We start from the raw sequence: 21730 nt of genomic DNA on the forward strand, positions 1-21730 counted from the left end.
TTTTGCTCCTCAGCATGGCTTCCTAAAAACTCTGCAGGATTTCTCAAACATGCATGAATGAGTCAGAGCAAGGCTTTGGATATGTTTTGTATGAGAGTATAACATTATAACATGATATAAAACTCAAAAAAGTTGATTTTACATGATATTGCCACTTTAAAAAAAGGATTGGACGAGCTGTTACAGCTGATCACTGCTGGTTCTTTTTGACAGCAGGGGACCACTGGGTGTCACTAGAGAATGGTTGGTCCAGCATAGTAATTTGTTTACAGAATTGTTGCTTCACAAAACTCAGAACTTTGAGCTTTTAATTTGTTTCTYCCACAGTGATTTTTCTGAAAATGTACCTGAACTTGGCAAATAGTTTCTGAAAAGTTTAACTATGTCCATCTGTTTTCCCTACAAACCACTGAACCAACACGACAACAGTGTGCAGCCTAGCCCAAGTGGGGTGTACAGAGCTATAAAAACAACCCATTTGGACATTTTCAGTCTGGAGTTATTAGTTTTCTTCTAGTCTTACTTGGCATAAGCCTTCTCCATCAGAGCGCTCCAGAACTCGCTTCCCTCAGCCGAGTGGACGAACAGCAGCTTCCCGTCCTTCACCGGCAGCCGGTCATCAATCACCACCTCCACCCACTCGCCAAACTGCCAGAACTGCATAACAGAGAGCAGAGAACCAGTTTACTACAAAAGCTTTCAACGTTTCTACGCAGTCGGAGCTGTTTTTACTTTGCAAATGAGTTTTAGAAATTTGCTGAAAAACATATATTTTTAAACACATGTGAGCATTTTAACTTTCCATTTTTGCTCTAGATTTTTGGCACATGTCCTCCTGCAAAATTGTAAAAATTTGACGCCTAATTTTTTAAGTGAAATGTGTAGCTAAAAGCTAAAAAGAGCATGAAGAGACAAAAATAGATTAAGTTCAATGCAGTTTGTTTATACAGCTCCAATTCACAGCAAAGGTCATCCCATGGCTCTGCACAGAAACTACTGTGGTTTAAATTGATTAATTCAGATTAATGAGAAAGTTTAAGAAGAAGAAATCAGCAAACTGACTGAATTATTTAATAAAAGAATGTATATATCCAAAAAAATTTTAAAGACAAAATTAAAAAAGACAAAATTTGTGTAAATCTTTTCTCTGATCCAATTTATCTCCAGGTGGTTGTAACTTAACCACATCCCCAGCAGTACATTGTGTTAGCACATTGTTTATTTCTGGGTTTTCGCCTGACAGTTTGGATCCTTCACTGAACCAAACAAGTTTTTCCTGCCTCAGATTTTAATACCAAAGTAGAGCACAGGGCGGATTTCTCTGAAATGCTTTAAGAAGAAGTTCAACCAAATCAGACCTGTTGAAACACATCCACGCTTTTTAAACTTTTCTCATGCAACATGAGGACTGACTTAACATCTGAAACTTTTTTATTCTGATAAACATAAAAGTTAAATCAAACTAAAAGCTGCTTTATTCATAGCTTTATGCTAACCCCAAAAAATGACAAAAAACAGTTTGTACAGAGGGTTTTCATTTTCACAAAAAATGTTATCAGTATTAAACAGATTTTTATTTAATATGTGGGTTCTTTTGTGTAAGACAGGAGCCTTTTGCACAAAGAGTAGCTGAAAGCTTGATGCCCAGCAGGAGGCAGCATAATCCAAGAGTTAAAAGATGTAATAAGCTTGTTGGACAAAAGAGAAACTACTCACAATGCTTGTTGCTGGACTGGATCAGTAGTTGGGAGAGACCCATTAATTCAGTTAAATTAAAAATACGATCCAGCGTGTGCCGTTGAAATAAAACTAAACTTTCTAGCAGACACTCGGTGATCGTGAATCAACAGCTGGCTAACTTTTGAAGCCAATCTGGTTTAAGATGGCCGCCACAGTTTATTAAACCTCGGTGCATTTTACAGAAACTGAGGTAAAACTAGATGTGGCAGTAGCCAAGAGTCATCCTCAACACACGCACACTGACATCTTGGGGTTTCACTTYRACCAAAGCAGCTACAACTCTGATWTTTCTTGCAGCAGGTGATACRCATTYTTTWAATAAATTCCAGGCTTTTAATTTGAAAACTGAACGTGTTGCAAAGGCTGGTGCAGCAAAAGAAAACAGAGCAGCTGAATGGGTGTTTGGTTTCGGAGCATTTGGTGCAGTAACTCAGTCTTATGAGAGACATATTTCTTTGTCAATGTAATTCCATTTGCAAAATGAGAAAGGAAGGCGGGGTTGGAGGACTGTTTGTTGGCTGCTGAAGTTTAGCTGCACCTTGAAGCATTTAGCCCTCATTTATGGGCGTTACCATGACTCTACACAATGTTCTTTTTTTTTGGCAGTGTCTGTATTTAACGTGCAGCAGAAATTCTGCAAACCCTGCAGAGCTGAATATACATACAGGAGTAGCCGTGTCATAGCACGGCTCACTGAAAAAAAAAAAAAAAAAAAAAAAAACTCACACCAAAGGAACTAAAACTCCCTCCCAGTCTTACTGTGAGAAATTAACTCTCACCACATCGGTGTCACGACTTGCTGCAGTGTCCACAGCCTTCAAGCTTATGAGACACAACAACCTGTCAGCCGTTTGCCTGTGTGAAATGTGAGCTTTGTAAGAATAGCAAAAGATTCTGCCCAACTTTTATTCGTTTCTGACAGACGGGGCTGAGATTGCCTTTTTTATAATTCATACTTTCTTTTTATCTGCCTGCCTCGCTGGTTCACACGACGGCTTTCCTCTCCTCACTAAAACAGATTAGGATCTTCGCAGCTCATAACAAGGCTTAGGGGTGGCTCACTCCGGTATTAGTAATCTATCCAGAGGATTAAAAGGATCTCCAATTATACAGAGAAAAACCCAGCAGCGCTACGATCAAGGACGAGCAGAAACATGCTCATTTAACAAGAAGATCCTCTCAAAACAAATTTAAACAAACTGGAGCAATTGCAATTTTGTGACAATGCAGGGTGAGAGATGAGAGCTGAATGACTGAAGAAATATGGTGAAACAGCTGAAATTGGGGACAAACCAAAAGCAGCCAAATGCGAGCCAGAACATGAATGTTAGTAAAAGCTAAAAATAGCAAAGTGCTAGCTAAAGGCTAAAAATTGTTAAAATGTCCCATATTATTGCACACAATACAAATAGCAAATATGTACCAAAAAGTACCAAAAGGCTAGTTGAGACAAAAAAGGCAGAATTAAAAAGATAAGTTACAAAAGCCTAGCTTAAAGCTAAAATTGGCAAAATGTTAGCTAAAAGCTAAAAGTAGCCACATGCTAGCTAAAAGCTGAAAATGGTTAAAAACACCACATAAAATAGTAATGCACACAACACAAATAGCAAGTAGGTTTGTTGAGTCAGCATTTAGACAAGAAAAAACGATGATGCTGGYGTAAATTACTAGTAATGATGGAAAACATCTGCATGCATGTACACAGGCTGCTTGCACTCGTGCACATGTACAGCGGGTAAAATAAGTATTGAACACGTCTACATTTTTCTCAGTAAATATRTTACTAGAGGTGCTAATGACATGAAATTTTCACCAGATGTYGGTAACAACCCAAGHGATCCATACATACAAAGAAATCAAACCATAAATGTCCAGAAATGAAGTTATTTGTAATAATGTGGAATGCCACTGGGAAAAAGTATTGAACACATGAAGAAAGGGAGGTGTAAAAAGGCATGGAAAGCCAAGACACCAGCTGAACTCTCTCAGTAATTAGAAAGCAAGCCTGCCCCTTGTCAGTGCAAACTAATATCAGCTGGTTCAGTCCCAGATGATGGCCAGGTATCACACAAGCACCATCTGATGATGGGTAAAAGTAAAGAGCTCTCTCAAGACCTTCACAACCTTATTGTTGCAAAGCATAATGATGGCATCGGTTACAGAAGAATGTCTAAACTTCTGAAGGTTCCAGTGAGCACTGTTGGGGCCATAATTCAGAAGTGGAAAGAACATCATTTCACCATAAACCGACCACGACCAGGTGCTCCTCGCAAGATTTCTGACAGAGGAGTGAAAAGAATGATCAGAAGAGTTGTCCAAGAGCCAAGGACCACTTGTGGAGAGCTTCAGAAAGACCTGGAATTAGCAGGTACGTTTGTTTCAAAGAAAACAATAAGTAATGCACTGAACCACCATGGCCTGTATGCACGCTCACCACACAAGACTCCACTGCTGAAGAAACAGCATGTTGAAGCTCCTTTAAAGTTTGCTGCTCAACATTTAAACAAGCCTGTGTAATACTGGGAGAATATAGTCTGGTCAGATGAGACCAACATTGAACTGTTTGGATGCCAGAATACACATCATGTTTGGAGGTCAAATGGCACTGCACATCAGCCCAAAAACACCATACCAACAGTGAAGTTTGGAGGTGGGAACATCATGGTGTGGGGCTGTTTTTCAGCAGATGGTACTGGCAAACTTCAAATAATTGAAGGAAGGATGAATGGAAAAATGTACAGAGACATTCTTGATAAAAATCTGCTTCCATCTACCAGGATGATGAAGATGAAACGTGGCTGGACATTTCAGCAATACAATGAGCCCGAACACAAAGCCAAGGAAACTCTCAGTTGGTTTCAGAGAAAGAAACTAAAGCTGCTGGAATGGCCCAGCCAATCACCTGACCTGAATCCAACAGAAAATCTATGGAAAGAACTAAAGATCAGAGTTCATAGAAGAGGTCCACGAAACCTTCAAGATTTGAAGACTGTTTGTGTAGAAGAATGGGCCAAAATCACACCTGAGCAATGCATACCACTAGTTTCTCCATACAGGAGGCGTCTTGAAGCTGTCATTGCCAACAAAGGCTTTTGTACAAAGTATTAGATAAATTTCAGTAAGTGTGTTCAATACTTTTTCCCCTGTGCCATTCCACATTATTACAAATAACTTCATTTCTGGACATTTATGGTTTGATTTCTTTGTATGTATGGATCACTTGGGTTGTTACAGACATCTGGTGAAAATTTCATGTCATTAGCACCTCTAGTAATATATTTACTGAGAAAAATGTTGACGTGTTCAATACTTATTTTACCCGTTGTATTTCCAAGCCTTTTGTAATAAAGTGAAGCAACATTTCCAGTCATTTCATCCATGTGTGTCAATGTAATGGGTTTTATTGACCCGACTGTGTCCCATGAGACGGCACAACGGTCCATAATAGAGAGAAATGCATCATCTTTTTCTCTCTTACAGAAGCAGACCACTAGAGGCAAGGTTTCAAATTAAGACTGGGGAACTGATAGCTTTCCATCGCTCCTGAATGAGTGTGTGTGTTCGCATAAAGAATGTGGGACTGCAGCTAGTTTGTCATGCTGCCTGTTTCTGCTCCAACAGCCTTTATGACTGAGCAGCCAGCCTGACATCAGGGATCCCTGGAGGATAATAGTTTCATCTGTGTTTGTGTTTAACATTACGTTTCTGTAACCGGGCGTGCGATGTGAGACTATGATGTGCGAGAGCTTCGCCCGTGTTCCCTGTTCCTCTCTTCATGTTTTCTCTCAGTCAGTGTCTCTCCCTTTTTGCTGACGGTGTGGTTGGCAAAGCACCCGCTGCAACAAATACAATCAGATCAGCTCAGAGGGCTCAGTGACAAAGCAAGCTCAGCCGAGAGGATGGAATTAGTGCTAAATGCCTACGTTTGTGCGCTTCACAACTGGTACCCTTTACACTGAATGATAACCAAACTATAACAATTAAAAATTGCCAAACTGTGGATTGTTTTTACAAGGGTCTTGATATGGTATTCAGGCACATTTCAACCCACAAAGCAGACAGGTGTGGGCCAGAGCTGGTGTCAAGCTGGCCCTGCTGGCATGGCACGTGGTTTGTCAACTGGATGTGGGCAAGTTCTGGCAATGATTGCAATGTTTTTAAGATGGCATGCCATCACAGAACTACGTGTGTGCCACCAGGGCCATCATTCTGTGTTCAGCATTTAGGCCGACATGTTAGTGCATGGTGTGGGTCAGACAATTTCTGCTATGGTGACAGCACATCAGTGGCATGGGTCCTGAGCACCTCTGGAGGTCTGCCAATCCTCTGCATCGAAAGGAATTAGCCAAGATGGTTCAGGCATCTGGCACTGGGATACGGCATTTGGAGGTTTTCCACTAGAAGGAAGACCTTAGGAGAGATCTAAAACTGCCTGGAGAGATTATGAATTCTCTCTTACCTGGGAATGCTTTGGGATCCCCAGAAAGAGCTGAAGATTGTTAGGACTGGTTCACATGGCAAGATTTTTAAACTGTTGGTTGATTTTCAATGACTGGGTGTCTCCAGAGATAACAAGTTTGGTCCTACAGGGTGTGGTGTACAGCCACACGGCAAAATTCAACACACCGAACAACAGATTTCACTCACCAACATTCAGATGTCAGACGGGAAATATCAACCTTGAGATCAAACGTGAGTTCAGAATGAACGATCAGGAAGAAGCAATTGTGGTCAATCGAGACCTCTTTTGGTTTTATTCCAGAAGCGTCCAGCAAACTAATCTGGTGCACCATGGCTGCTTCCTGTTCTATATTTTGGATTCCTCTCCGTGTTTTTGGTCACCTCACTTTCTGATTGGCCACACGTCACATTCAACAAGCTGTAAGCTCGTTTCTTCTCGGGGAACACCACACACTCTGGGATACTGAGCCAAGACAATCAAACATGTTGAATGTTCCCGATTGGAGAGGTGCCGATATTATTCCGAGCCGACTAGATGACACACCACACACGGCAGGAATATCTCAAGATTATCTTTAGAGCCAACACGATAATCTGAGCTCCCTTAAAACTGTCAGAAGGGCAAAGTCGGGCCAAACATCGGCACAATTATCTTGCCGCGTGCACCAGGCATTATTGGCAAAGAGAGCCATCTGGGTTTACGACGTCTGTCTCAGAACCACTGCAATCAAATATTAGCTTTGTGTATGAAGCCAAATACACACACTGCACATAAATAGCTTCTGACAAAGTTCAGCTGATAAGAGGCAGCTACCTGCGAGAGATAGCAACACTGCAGAACATGTGTGTTCATATTACAAAGCAGCAGGACCGGTTCTACTGACAGGACCGGAGATACCGATATACAAGAGATACTATATGGCCTGTGGGGCTCTGTTGTCTAAGTCGTTTTGACACATAGTGTTTGTTTCCATGAAATTATCTGATGTAATGTTACTCAAATCCAGGTTTCCCTCAGGTTGACTGGGTGTAGATTTGGAAGGTATTTTTGGTGAGTAATCAGGGTTAGGCAAGTAAAAATAGCAGCTTAAAAAAAATTTACGAATCCTCATCTTGTAGGGAAGCTGTGAAAATTTTTGACTCAAATTAAGTAAAACATGTCTGCCAATGGATTAAGAAAATTTTACTTTGTAAGATTCTTGAAATAAGAAAAAATTTAGTCAAATCAAGTATTTCTAGAATCTTACCAAGTAAAATTTTCTTACTTCATTGGCAGACATTTGACTTAATTTGAGTCAAATTTTCAGGCTAACAAGACAAATAACCTTACACATTCTGAAAACAAGGTTATTATTCTTACACAATCAGTTCTTGTTTAGTAAATCAGTCTCAAAACAAGATCAAAAAGACTTTTTTTAGCTGGATATAAGATTTTAAAACTTTGTTAGATGGACAATTTTTGCAGTGTAATCCATCACTAAATATGAAGCAACTTAAATTAGGAAAATTAATCTAAAAAAGCAGCAACGACAGAAAAGGTTTTTTTTTTTTCGTTTTTCACAAATAACCATAAAAAAAGTTTATGCAAAACAATACAACTGCTTACTATGACAAAACAGGATTAACAGGTATTAAATAATAGATCTGCTTTAGATATATTGACACCAAGTTAGATACGGTCCAACAGTACTGTGTGTGAGTTTAAATGCATAGATTTGCACTGGGCTGTGGGAGGAAATTAAGTCCTGTTTTACCAGTGTTGACAAGTGTTTACAGGAAATTGCCAACTGTTCAGCTTTCCAAGAAACACACTGCATTGCCTGCAATGATTAACTTGTCTCCAATCAGAGACATTGCAGACAAATAAAGTTACCAGTCAAAACATGTTTTAGTTTTAGGTTATTCTTTCATTCAGCTATATGCATCAGATACTTTAAAACACAACAATTAAAAAACAGAAGCTCCTAAGAAGCTGTCTGCAGCTCACAGCTATTCTAAGGAAGGAAATTATTCTTTTCCTAAGTGAAAACTTTCAGTATCTTTTTTATTTGATTTCCACACCAAAATTAAACAAACATTTGGAACATTCTTGACTTATCTTAAAGGAACTTACTTAATTTGTTATAGCCTACACACACACTATAAAACAAAAGCAAATAAATGTTTAGGAGTGTTTTGTTAAACTGCCACGGAAAAATTCCAAAAATATACAGAGTGTTTCCACCCTTCAACTCCACCAAAGCCTGTTTGGTAGCCTCAGAACTTCTACGAAGTCATCTTTCAACCAAGTGAAACCTTTTCTTAGAAAAGTTAAGCTCAAACCATCCAAATGAGATATTTGGGTGGGGTTACTCCAAGACTTAAAGAATTCTTTAAATAAATAAATAAATAAATAAATAAATAAATAAATAAATAAATAAAAATAAAAAAGGTACTAAAGCCACACCTGGATTTTCTTGGAAACAATGATTCACATCACCCTGCAGACATGCAAACCTTTAGGGTGGTTCATAAACACATACACTTTATAAAAAAGCTTTCACATGCATTACGATTATACTTTGAATGGTCCACACTTCTTTAGTGGCTTTATTTTTACATTACATGATATAGGGGTGTATTCAGTATGCAGTATGAGGGTCACAGTTCATTAAGAGCATTTTTAAAACTACCCACCACCACCAGAGAAACAAGGCTTAATATCTGTGATATTAAATAATAATATATGTCTTGCAAAAGTAAAATTAAATTAACAAAACAACTGCTTGCCATACTTCACCTCGTCTCAGCTGCTGTTTGAGTTTACTAAACAAAATCAAAAAGGCTGGTCTTCAAGTTTCTGTAGGTTTTCCAGAAACAACCAGGCTTTGTTTGGTGTAAACCAGGGGTGCCCAATCCTTGTCCTGGAGGGCCACAATCCTGCATGGGGCTGGCCGCTGAGGTGTGTGCCGGCCTGGCCTGGTGACTACCTGCTGGGGCTCGGGGCCTCTGGCCCTGTCGGGCTTTGGCCTGGAGGGGGTGCGCCCTGGGGGCCCGGACCTCTGTGCCCTTTCCTGGATCTGCTCTGGTATGGCGGGTGCCAGTGGGGCCCATGAGTTTGTCACTGCTGGCCCCGGGGGCTATGCGTGTGGTCACTGGGGGGACTCTCCCAGTTCTCCCCTATGGTCTGATCTGGGGGGTGGGTGGGCGGATCATCCCGTGCGGGTGCCCCTTGGGACTCTGCGCTCGGGATCCCTCTCGGGCCCTTGGGCTCTGGTCTTCCCTATGTCTGCCTCGTGTCTTGGGAGTTGGGTCTCCGATCCTCCACAGTCACTATTAAATATTCCATTGGAGAAATCTTGTATATACACACATGTTCACAACTGCTCACAAACAGGTGTTCTGATCCGGGGGTTCTGACTGGTCACTGAGTGTGTATATATGTTTGTGTGTATATACTGACAATATTTATGAATGTAGGCATGTATGTATGTATATCTTTATATATGTATGGGTATGTGTATATTTTTATATATGCCCTCCATGTATTTATCCATTTATTTTTCAGGTGAGCGGACAGATGTTGGGTGTGTGGTCCTGTGTTTTGTTGGAGTATATTTAATATACTTCTAATCGCTATTTCAATCTTTTTAATTGCTTCTCTCTCTGTTTTTCTCTCTATTTTCTCTTCACTTTAAAAAAAAGTCACTGATGATGAAGAAATAAATAAACTAAATAAACTAATAATATTTGGTTTCATTTTCTACTGAAGTGACAAAAAAAAAGTGAAAAACTATATTCCTCTACAGCTCAAGGAACTGGCAAAATCCTGCCAACTAGCTTAGCCAATCAATCAGTTTTCCCTCTGACATTACCCATCTGCAGTAAGACACTTAGTAGCACACAAAGATGTTTGCTTATCTAATTATGTTCTCCAATTTAATTAGAAACAAAAGCCAGAACCACTGACAAATGCAGGAGGAACCAGAGCTCAGTCATTAGAGACAGACAACATAAACAGATGTCTAAAACAAGACTTCATCATAGCTTTAATTAAAGAATCAATACAAATCAGTTAGTACCAAAGTGAGTCTAAAAGTGAAACAAGACAGAATCATTACAAACAAAAAAAGCTGTCAATGTTCCTCCATGTGCTGCATGGAAACAGGAAATGGAAAGACTACCTGAAAGTGGAAGATGCCAGCGTACTGATGCTGGAAGCTCTGTCCGTGAGGCACCACTCGGTGGAGGAGGGTGTCGTTTAAGGTCAGCGAGGCGATAGCTGCCAGCAGCCAGCAGTCCCCTGGAGATTAAAATAGACCGTTTTATTCCTCCTGTAAAATCCATAAATTGTTTAAACCATCTTCTCATGGGACATTTGATGATGTAATAACATTCATACAAACAAGTTACTGAACATTGATTTCAAATAAATGTCATTTCTGAAAAAGGCTGAACGCCAATATTCACTAAAGCAGGGGTCTTCACATTTTTCCGTCTAAAACACTAAAACTGATAGAGAAACAGAGCAAGGACCCCCTACTGTTTATCCATCTATAGTGTATTAAATGGTGTTTTATAACCTAGGCTTAGAAATACATAAAAATTGCCTTATTTCTGTTAATTTGATATCAAGGGTTACAAATAATGCACAGGGCTGCATTATGTAAAATAATTCTCTTTTACCTTTTAAATTTATTTATTTGCACTGAATGAGTATTTTTTTTCTCGAATGAATTAAAATTTATTTTATATATTTGGCTCCATCCAGCCCATGTTGAATAGCCCTGCTACAACCCCTGGCAAAAAGTATGGAATCACCAGTCTTGGATGAGCACTCATTCAGACATTCATTCTGTAAAACAAACTCAGATCAAAAACATGATACAATAGTAAGGTCATTCCAAAGTGCAACTTGTTGGCTTTCAGVAMCACTCAAAGAAATGAAGAGAAAACATTGTGGAAGTCAGTGAATGTTACTTTTATTGACCAAGCACAAGGGGGGGAGGATATGGAATCACTCAATTTTGAGGAAAAAACTATGATGTTTTCTTTTAGCTTTCCTGTATTGAAATCCCATTTCCTTTAGGCGATTTCTTACGGTTCGGTCACATACATTGGCTCCAGTTTCCTCCCATTTAAGCGTCATCCGTTTAGTTGTACTGTTTCGGTTTTCAAGACAAATGACCTTAAGTTGTTTGTCTTGATGCTTTGATGTCTTTCTTGGTCTACCAGTACGCTTGGCTTTAACAACCATTCCATGCTGTTTGTATTTGGTCCACATCTTGGATACAGCTGACTGTGAACAGTCCACATCTTTAGCAACTATGCGTGAAGAGTTACTTTCTTCAATAAGTGTCACAATCCTCTCTTTTGTTTCAAGAGACATTTCTCTTGTTGGAGCCATGGTTCTTGCCACTCCAATTCGTCCAGCAGCCCTCCAAGGTGTCATGACTGCAGGTGTTTTTAACAGCAGACTAACGAGCAGATCTAATCTGAGGCAGGTGTCCATTTAGGGAAAGGAAATTGACTGGGTGTGTCCTTATTTTCTACCTCCAATTTGAGTGATTCCATACTTTTTCCTCAGAATTGAGTGATTCCATATTTTTTCCCTGTGCTTGGCCAATAAAAGTAACATTCACTGACTTCCACAATGTTTTCTCTTCATTTCTTTGAGTGCTCCTGAAAGCCAACAAGTGCACTTTGGAATGATCTTATTATTGTATCATGTTTTTGATCTACGTTTAAAAGAATGAAATGTCTGAATGAGTGCTCATCCAAGACTGGTGATTCTTTACTTTTTGCCAGGGGTTGTATAAAGCCTGGAAAGTCTTGAACAGGAAAACAATAGTGAAACCAGAAAACACCTGTTAGAAACTGTGAAGTAAACAGTCTCAAACAATGACAACAGAAACCTTGTCTTCCTGGAAATGGGAGCAGCACTGGACTATGAGGCAAGACACGAAACTCAGAACCACCTCAAGTCACTCAACAGGGTTCACCCCGTGGGTTTGAGCGAGTTGCTTTAGTTTAAACATATTGAGATCAGGAAGAAGCCTATTTGACAGTCTTATAGTGTCACCACACACACAGACGGGGTTGGTAACTAACAGATCTGCTCCACTGAGTCTCAAGTGTTGAGAAGAGAAGCCTTTCAATGGGAGGAGTTTGTTGTCATTTTGATTTATCTGTTTGTATACAAGCACTTCTAGAATATTAATATCAAAAGGTCAGGACTAGGCTTCTCTTATTATTTAGTATTCTGTTGTAATGTCTTACTTAGTAAACTCCACTTTTACACTTAAAGTGGTGTACAAAAATGCATTGGCTTGTGTCGACACTAATCATCTTATTAACAAATTCACCCCTGGATATACTGTAAGTTGATGGATCCTCTAACAAACAATTTTCAGATTTTGGAAAGTTAATTATAACAAATGTCCTAAAGAAATTACATTTTTGTGGTTATTTTGCAATAAAGCTGCTTGTGAGAGGCTTTGGTCAAGAGTTTCATTTGGCCATGAAAAACTAGTCGTCAGTCACTTAGCACACAGAGGGTGGCATTTTTAAAGGGTATTAAAAAGAACAAGTCATTAATTATATGCTGGAAATTATGCAAATAAATTCTGAAGAGTGCAAATGCAGATTAAAACAACAAACAGATGAAGAGAAGATGAATGGTTACACACAGCAACTTTGCATTCAAAGTGGCTAAACTAAGATAATTGGTCATGTTTTGAAAACAATAAGAGGGAGACATTTAATGTGTTTCACTCCACATTACCACAGCTGAGTTCCAAGTGGTTCCAAGTGTACTGTGCTGGCCTGAAAACGCAACATCAGAAGACTGTCCGTCACTGATGGGTTAGGGGGTGGAGTCATTGGTCGCCTCATATAAGAGCTACTCTCACAACAACCCGATCCGCCATTAGCAATAAAAAAATTAAACATGTCCTCCATTGTGTTGCGCATCTTTTCAGGGTCTTCCTCTACCGTCTTTAACGGTGGCTGGCAAATGCCTTGAAGCATAACCGCCACCTGCTGGTAAGGCAATTTTCAAACTCTGGGACCTCCCAACTATACAATGAACCCACCTACTAGAGCTGTTACTGAAGTGAATGGAAAACCACTCGAATCTTGCTAAACAGAGTTCTGCCAAGTTGAATCGTGCTGTGGAGGTGGTAGTGGAAAGGGGCCATTAGATGCAGCCTACATTTTCGGGGTTTTGTTGGCCACATTTGTAGGCTGCCTGAATAGGAGCACGAGAATTGGGACAGCCTAGGATGTGGTGCAGCGATGCATGCATCCGACAAATGTGCCCTATGTCAGCTGCGAACCCTGAACTGAGACAAGAGCTGTGTTTCCATGTCAAATGTGCACAAAACTGTCGATATTTTGTTAATGTCGAAAAAACAGTTTCGTAATTGCGGCATTTCCATTAAGTAAGAAATGCTATTAAAGTCATGCATGAATATGTTTGTTCTTGCGATAAATCATTACAAACATTGCTACCCACAACATTAGCGTTCATCATCACCCATCAACCTTATCCTAGCACAAAAACATTGTCAAAAAGGGGATGTTTTTTCAAAACTGATGTGTTTCCATTATGCAAATTTATTTTCGAAATTCTAATTTGCGCATGAACGCAGCTACGGTCTATCATGCTGTATATTTGATTTGATCCAGTCTGGAGGTTGATAAGGAAGGACAACCAGCTTGTTTTTAAGTAAAATAAAAGTGTTTTTAAAAGTCATTTTGTAATATTTAGGTTCTAGCTCAGTACGTACTAGGTATAAAAWTTTTATATATCCTGTTCTGATTGTATATATTTTGATTTGCCTCTGATTGTACAGCACCTTGTGAATCTGTTTCTATGAAAGACGCTATATAAATAAAACTTTACTTACCAGCACAAACCCAAACTAAGATACTTGTACTCAAACTCAGCCTATTGTAATTTTCATTTAAATTTATCCCAACCAAACCATCTAGCTAGTAAGCAAGTAAAGTTTTATTTATATAGCGACTTTCACAGAAATAAATTCACAAGGTGCTGTACATTCAGGACATCATTCATCACATTCATCTACTGCACATTTTAAACAGGTTAACCTCATGTTTAACTTTTTATAATTATTATTTCTGTGCAACCAAATTTGCATAGAATATTTCTGAATTCTCCCAAAGTCTAATGGTGAAACCTCATTTTGTCCCATTTGTTTCCTATAAACAACCAACGAAGTTAGACTTTTAGAAGGTCAATGATAGTTTATTATTCAATAAAACTTCAGTTTAATTAAAGGTTCAATGTCTCAACAATGTTGTACAGCACTCAAGAGAAAGAGATGAAGGCTTTACTTATTCATGACCAACATTCTTGCTCGTCTAAGATTCTATCTGCACCAGACAGCCTTTCAGCCTCCATATTTAAATTTAACCAGTTTGCAAGCATTCTCTCTTTTTCCCCTCCACGAGCAGAATCACACAGCAACCCCGACACAGATGAGCAGTCCCCCAGAGGGACTTACCCAGAGCTCCCTGACAGATGTCGGTACGAGAGGCTCCATCTACGATGAACTCGGGCCGTCTGCAGATCTCCTGTTGGGAACACACGAACATAAACAGACAGATTAGCACTCTGCTTGCCCTTGGAGACGCAATTTTAAATACCTTTTTTTTCCTAAACAGACCAAAGCCACAACACATTGTTTCCTAAAAGAAAACCTACATATCAGAAGTTTAATAAGAAGTGTTAATTTTGTTTTCATTAGTTGGGTATTAAAATTACATCACTACATTTGACTCTTGAAAACTTTGTTCTACAGAGGTGTTTGGTGTCAATGCAGTTTGCTGTGCGTGGTTGGTCAAATCATTATGAGCATGTTTTAGCCTTTTGCACGCAATTTTGTTGAAAATAGTTGGCGGTCAGAAGTGGGTTGTTAAAAGTAGTGAAATGAAATTTGCATCAGACCATCACATCTTTCCAAAACAAGTTTCCTTCGACATCTCATCCAACAACAAGTCTCTTTATACAATTATTTATGAATGATGTATGATACATTGGGAGTGCTGTGGGAGGGATTATAATGATTTATCCCTCACGTCTTCTACGAGAGTATAAGATCTCAGTAAGAAAACAAAATGTAGTCACTGATCCACTGTCTCACGTCTTGAGGAAGCATAAACCAACCTCTTCAGCCACAAGGTTTTCTTGACGTTTATACGCGAAATAACATGTCTGAATGTAAGTGAGTGTTACTCAGCATTTACAAATTCTACTTAAATAATTTTTCTTTCAAAATAAAGCTTGAGATTTCATCAGAAGTAAAAAAAAGTAAGAAGAAAATGATAAAAATAAAGAAAGAAAACGAAGCTGCTAAACTGAACTAGAGCAAGAGTAATTCTAACAGATTATATAAAGTGACAGAATATTTTTTTCTTACAAGCATGAAATGATTTGTGATTTCTTTTATCAATTACCAACACATTTAGTTTTAACCCTATACGTAGAAAACAATGACAAATTATTTTTTACTCCAAATGCTGCAGATTTACTCAAAATCAAGTTTAAAAAATATTTCAAAACATTTTAGAACATCTTTTGGTATTTGTTTCGACTTGCATTTCATTACATCAAAGATCAAAACATATGTACAGATTTGCGTTAACATTTTGTACAATTCATTTACTTTTGGATTGAACTGCTTGTGGTTTTAACAGTTTGGTGGATGTAGTAATGATGTAATGCCTTTAGCCTAGATTCAGAGGCTTTTGTTGATACAAAAACACATCCATGTTTAAATGACAAATCCTAAGTTAACAGAAGTTAAAAGAAGTAGAAAACAGGAAGTGCAGAGTTGCCACCAGGGCATGGAGACATTTCCAAACAAACTACACTACTTGTTCGATTTGTCATCATGTTTCTTCTGATAACCAAGTCCTGCAGCATCTTACGATTTTTTTTCCCTCTCTGATTATAACAGTTTGACTTTAGGCAGAGGCGATTGCTCTAAGACTGCAAGGGAGGCTCAGCTTCCCCTAAAATGTAAAAAATAAGTGATCAAAAATACACTGTTGTGTGTTCATGTCATTGACTAAATATGCGCTACAACGCACTCAACTTTTGTTCAGAATCAGCTTCTTATCACTGGTAACGACGCAGCTTTCCTCTCCCTCATTCCCGCAGCTTCACAGTGCTTTAAACAGTCGGACACTGAGCTTCCACAGTCTTCAATATTGAGGCAAAAAAATGCAGCGAAACGAGACGAGTCATTGGACAAATGCTGGGCTTTGTCCCGCCCCCAGACGCTCAGCGTCTCTGGAGCAGTGGGCGAGTTCGGACGCCCAGATTCTACATGATGATTGGATGATCTGTCTGAGCCTGAATCCCTTTTTTGATTGACAGCGAAATGAGTGAATCAGAGATGTTTTGGTGTAAACATTCAGTGGGAGCAGTTTTTAGTTTCGTTTCTGTTCTGAGCTGAACACGGAGATATTTTCCTAATCCTCTTAGCTGCATTTTCTTTGTTAAAAATGACTAGCAACAAATCGAGTTTTTATTTCTGGTGGGTTTTATTGTATCTGCTTGTGTTTGGAGACAGACTTCTATCACTTTCTGACGTCTATCACAGTTTCTGTCCAGCGGGTGCTGCTGAAACCCTCCGCCGTCACAAAGCACTCACAGGAGGACACACTTCACTCTAGCCTCGYGCCAGTCCCAGCTAGCGAGTTAGCTAGGTAGCAAGCTGCACATAATGGCAGAGAGTTTGAATGTTGTGGACCAGATTTTGGCCAAGMCATTTGATACAGTCTTGTTTACAAAGAAAAAAAAAAGAGTTAAACAGCAGGGCTGATCAACTCCTCAGATTAATTTGGTGCAAAAGGTGGGGTAAGATTTAAAAAAAAAACATTTTTATTGATCCCACAGTGGGGAAATAACAGGTCTTTTAAGCTGTCCTGCTATAACAAAGTGAGCTAGCTGCTGTAAAAGACTATAGAATAATTTGGAAAATGATTATAAAAGCATTGGATCAATTAACTCCTTTTAAAAAAATCAAAGCAAAATTGTYAAAGAAATATGAAATTGTTTAATTTGTATGAGTCACTGTTTGAGGAGTTTAATTTTTTGTTTTATTTGGTTTATTGTTTGAAATGAATATTTTTTGTAAATAGGAGCAGATATAAGATATTTTTCTTCTGCTGCTTTTCATTTTATTTTGTATTGTTTTGTTGTTTGTAATGTTTTGTTTTTTAAAATGAAATGAATAAATACTATAAACTAAAAAAAACGATCTGTGACAGGGTCACAGATCATTATCTTGAAAAGGAACGGAGGGTAGAATTTATAACCCAAACATTTTATTATGTAGGCTGAAACTGAGCTTCCTCTCCTTGAAAGACCAGCATCCGCCACCGACTTCAGGGCAGGGGTGGGCAATCCTGGTCCTTGAGCGCCGCAGCCCTGCACGTTTTACTTGTTTCTCTCTCTTGTTAGTTCGGAGGTGACCTTTACTCCTTTCCAGACTGATGGACAACAGTTGAATCTCTGTCATTGCTGCTGTCCTCCCTGTTTGGCATTGTGTCAACATGCGCTCCAGTTTAGCAAACTCCTGCTTTTAAAAGACGTGCTCACACAGTGATCATCAGTTTAATCATACATTTGATCAGCAGCACTCCCCCTTTTAAATTCTAAAGAAGCAACAAGGGTGGGGTTTTTTATATACACAGCATTTTCATTTTGGCTTTGTTTAATAAATGACCTAATAGAATCTATTGTCTGTTTTTATTTAAAGTAATTAAATCTGAGTATATCTAGAACCGGGTTAAGACCAGACCATTTTTATTATGTCCTCATTTTCCCATGATTGCGCAACAAAGACTTGGTCGAATTCAACAAAACACAAAGACCTGAGCACTTCTTTGGCTCACAGAGCAGAGTTTTTTTTTTTTTTTTGTAAGAAGTGTCTACCCTGACTATATCTATGCTGCATAAATATTACAGATCATCTAATATATTATGAAGAATCTCACTTTGGGGTGGGGAAAATCAAGACCACAGGAAACATTAAAGCTGACAGTTACACACACAGACACACAGGTCAATGGCATATTCATGCACATTTGGTGGTCAACATACTCAAATGGAAACTGCAAGAGGCTCTAATAGGCTGCAGTCACGCAGACGATTGTAACCCTGCGAAGCTCAGAGGATCACGGCTCCTCTTCCACCTCCAAGACCATGACAGTATGAGCAAATCCAGCAGAAATAAGAGTGTGCTGTCTGCTGGGCTGCTGTGAATCAGTCTCACTTCATTCTCTTGGGACATCCTCAGCAACAAAGAAAGCTCAGGTGTATTTATAGTAGAGTAAAAAAAAAAAGTAAAGGGTGACGTGAACAAAAACAAAGAAGAACTGTACTGTTCTGCAGTCAGACGAGAACAAAGACGAAAGACTCTCTCCTTTAAAATCCCTGAACAGGAGGAAAAGGAGCTGCTAACTTGGGTTTTTGCTTAAACATGAAAAGTGAAACTACCAATCAACCTGACTGGAAGTGTAGTTGCCTGGCAACAGATGAAAGTCAGTCTGTGGGGAAAGACAGTTTAGGGGGTGATAAAACAAAAAAATACTTTCACACCAAAACTGCTACAAAGTCGTTATCTACTGACTTAAAGAAACAGAATGCGCTGATTCTGTCTTTGTTGGCAGGTTTTTACTCACAACCTTTAAAAAGTTAGCACAGCTGTTTTAGGATTGAACCGGTACTGTATTGTACAAACTGAAAAAAAAAAAGAGAGAGAGAGACAGAGAGAGACAGAGAGACAGAGAGACAGAGAGACAGAGAGAGAGAGAAGCCAAGAAATTACACTTGAAGTTCTAAATTGGGGATGTGATTATCAGTAGACATGTCCTGATGCAGTTTTTCTTAAACCGAGTTCTTCAGTTTGGGTACTCCCCAATACCAATTACTTACTGAGTTATAACTTAATTACACAATGGCTTTAAAACCACATTTTTTATTTACTTCTGCACATATGAATGTCACTGGCCGTGTTTCCATCCAATTTTAATTTGAATTTTAAGCAAATTTTTTAAATTTCGCAAAAAGGAAAAAAGAAGAAATGCGAATCAGACGTGTTTCCATCAACTGGCTTGAAGCGAATCAATTACACCAGATGCATGTGTGTAGTAAACAGGAAGTAAAAAACGCACACAAACTCACTGGGACTACACATCTCAGGACAATGGATAGAAGTTATCTGAAACGTGTTGCTACTGTCGGGAAAGTTGTCCTCATTCTGTCATATCAACTATTTTTGGCGATGTTACATTCTGTCTGGAGATGTAGAGAAAGAAATGCAATTCTCTTCACGTTACGGGATTAACTGAGAATACACCGACAGCGGCAGGAGGGTCCTGCTGCCAGTCGCTCTGGTACCGGTCCGGTACCGGACAGACAGCGAGAACAGTTGATCAACAAGTGAGGTAAATGTTCGCTACGTCAGAACTGATTGGGCAAATGTCTTTCCATCTCTCCTTTTGAGCAGTAAAAACCCACCTCAAGCGAGTGTTTCAACTTTTTTGTGAATTAGAGGAACCTTTTTTTCCCCCAATCAAGCCTTTTCCATTCACCTTTTCTGATGCGATACTTCAAAATGCGCATTAAAAAAATGCTGATGGAAACACGGCTACTGAAATGCAAAAATCACAGCACCAGCAGRTGACCTGGCATGGAAACTACAGCAGCTTCAATAAGCACAGAATTACTAAACCTATGGCTTTTTTTCCCACAACAAATACAGAAACATTTCCAGAGATTGTTCATGTGCAAATAGGGCACTAGAAGAAAAAGTAAAATAGTAGTGCCACAAAATTAAAGTTCTCAACTGCAACCTTGCCATGTTAATTCTTAAATGTAATTTCATTGTGCTCTGTACAATGAAAATAAAAGGCATCATCATCAATCAATCAAAACAAACTTCCCTAACACAGGCTGCTCATTGGTAGTACAATCTGTTTTCCAGCATAATGTAAACTTAAGCAGGAATAGATATGATTGCATTGCATCTTCTAAATACTGTAAGTGTTGAACAGCTGGATTTCATAAGTGCAAAAACGTGTGCCTTTGGTTCATCGTTTTTCTTGTAACTGGATCTGTTCAAAGCTCATCCATCAATGCCCTTGCATCGTATCTGTACGTGCCACAACACAAGCTAGATGTTGATATTAATGTTGTTCCACTTTCTGTAATTCCTAAAAGTTACGACACCAGCAGCTTCAAAGCCAAGTTTTCCCGATTTCTTTTTCTTACCGTGGGCCTCATCCAGCGGACTCCGGAGGTTTTGGCGGATCTGGGACCGAGCTCGTTAAATCCCAGAGACATTGGAGAAGCGGGGAACAGGTCATCCTCAAACAGTCTCCTGCTCTGAAGGCACTGAGCTCTGAGAGACTCAAAGTCCTGACTCAGAAACTTCACTGCGTTGTCGTTCCTTCCCAGGCCTTGGTCGCGATCCCACTGGTTCCTGAGCTTGGCGGCCATGCCGGTGGCCTGAATCTGTGGCTCCACCATCCTGAAACTGTGGACTTAATAGTGTACAACTCTGTCGGAGACTTCTTTGGAAACACAATCAGATGTTGAGATGTGTAAATTATTCACAAGCGTCCGAYTGAATCAATAGTTGTTATAAAAAGCTCTGCAGTGGCACTTGTGTAAATTCAATGAAAAGATGTTGTAGCTTCGAGACTTGGTCGTAAATTACAATGATACACAAGTTGCCTTTAAGAACCAGTTAACTATTAATGAGACGAGGCTGTTGGTTTGGCTACAGTTAGATGCTTAAAACGCTGAAGAGCAGGTGCTTTAGGAAGCCCGAAACAGATCCAAGTTTTCACTGGTTAGATCCTGATGTGATGTCTGCAGTGAGTTCTCCTGTCCCACTGGCTGCTGAACCCTAAAAAGAACAGAAAAAAACAATTACATACATCACTTTTTACCCAAGCTGATTGACCACCACCAATGGGGAAAAAAAGCAACCAAGTTTTTGCCTACAAGAGAATGCATTTGTATGTTTGCAAAATACCTCATGAACCAAATGACCTTCAAATTCCATAACCTGTGAGCAATTGTACAAATGTCTATAACTGAGTCAATTTTACTGCTACTGACTTAGTATTTGGTGTCATACTCAACACAAACTCTGATCATGATTCATCTGTTAGCAAAATATCTCAAGAAGCACGGGACGAACTTTACACCAACAAGGAACCATTCAAGGAAATGCTCATTAAAATGTACAACCACAATTGCTTAGGGATCCCTGATTAGTTGTAACATTAGACTTTGATAAACATATATTTTAACTGTAAAAATACTGTAGGATGTTTAGTTTTGTAAATTTTTAAAAATATATTTCAACACGGACAGAGCCATTTTATTTACACACAAAGCATTCTAGGTAAATATTGATGTGGATAGGTCATCGGTGTGAGTGAGTTATATCCACCTTGAAGGTTAATCTTGGACAATATCTGACGATCGACTCTTTTAAAT

At 39.1% G+C, this 21730-nt stretch overlaps 1 protein-coding gene across 1 annotated transcript in view; it reads right to left on the reverse strand.

Moving 5' to 3' along the window:
• The window catches only part of LOC106528973 (calpain-1 catalytic subunit), a gene marked incomplete at its 3' end in the record, with an annotated part of 40219 nt that overhangs the window by 9703 nt on the left and 8786 nt on the right, over positions 1-21730 (reverse strand). Inside the window, 4 exon segments of the mRNA XM_014024266.1 lie at positions 524-657; positions 10365-10483; positions 14712-14781; positions 20492-21131. Coding sequence (XP_013879720.1) covers positions 524-657; positions 10365-10483; positions 14712-14781; positions 20492-20749 — 581 coding nt within the window.

Source organism: Austrofundulus limnaeus, unplaced genomic scaffold (assembly GCF_001266775.1).
Source record: "Austrofundulus limnaeus strain Quisiro unplaced genomic scaffold, Austrofundulus_limnaeus-1.0 Scaffold415, whole genome shotgun sequence".
In the NCBI taxonomy this organism is placed as follows: domain Eukaryota; kingdom Metazoa; phylum Chordata; class Actinopteri; order Cyprinodontiformes; family Rivulidae; genus Austrofundulus; species Austrofundulus limnaeus.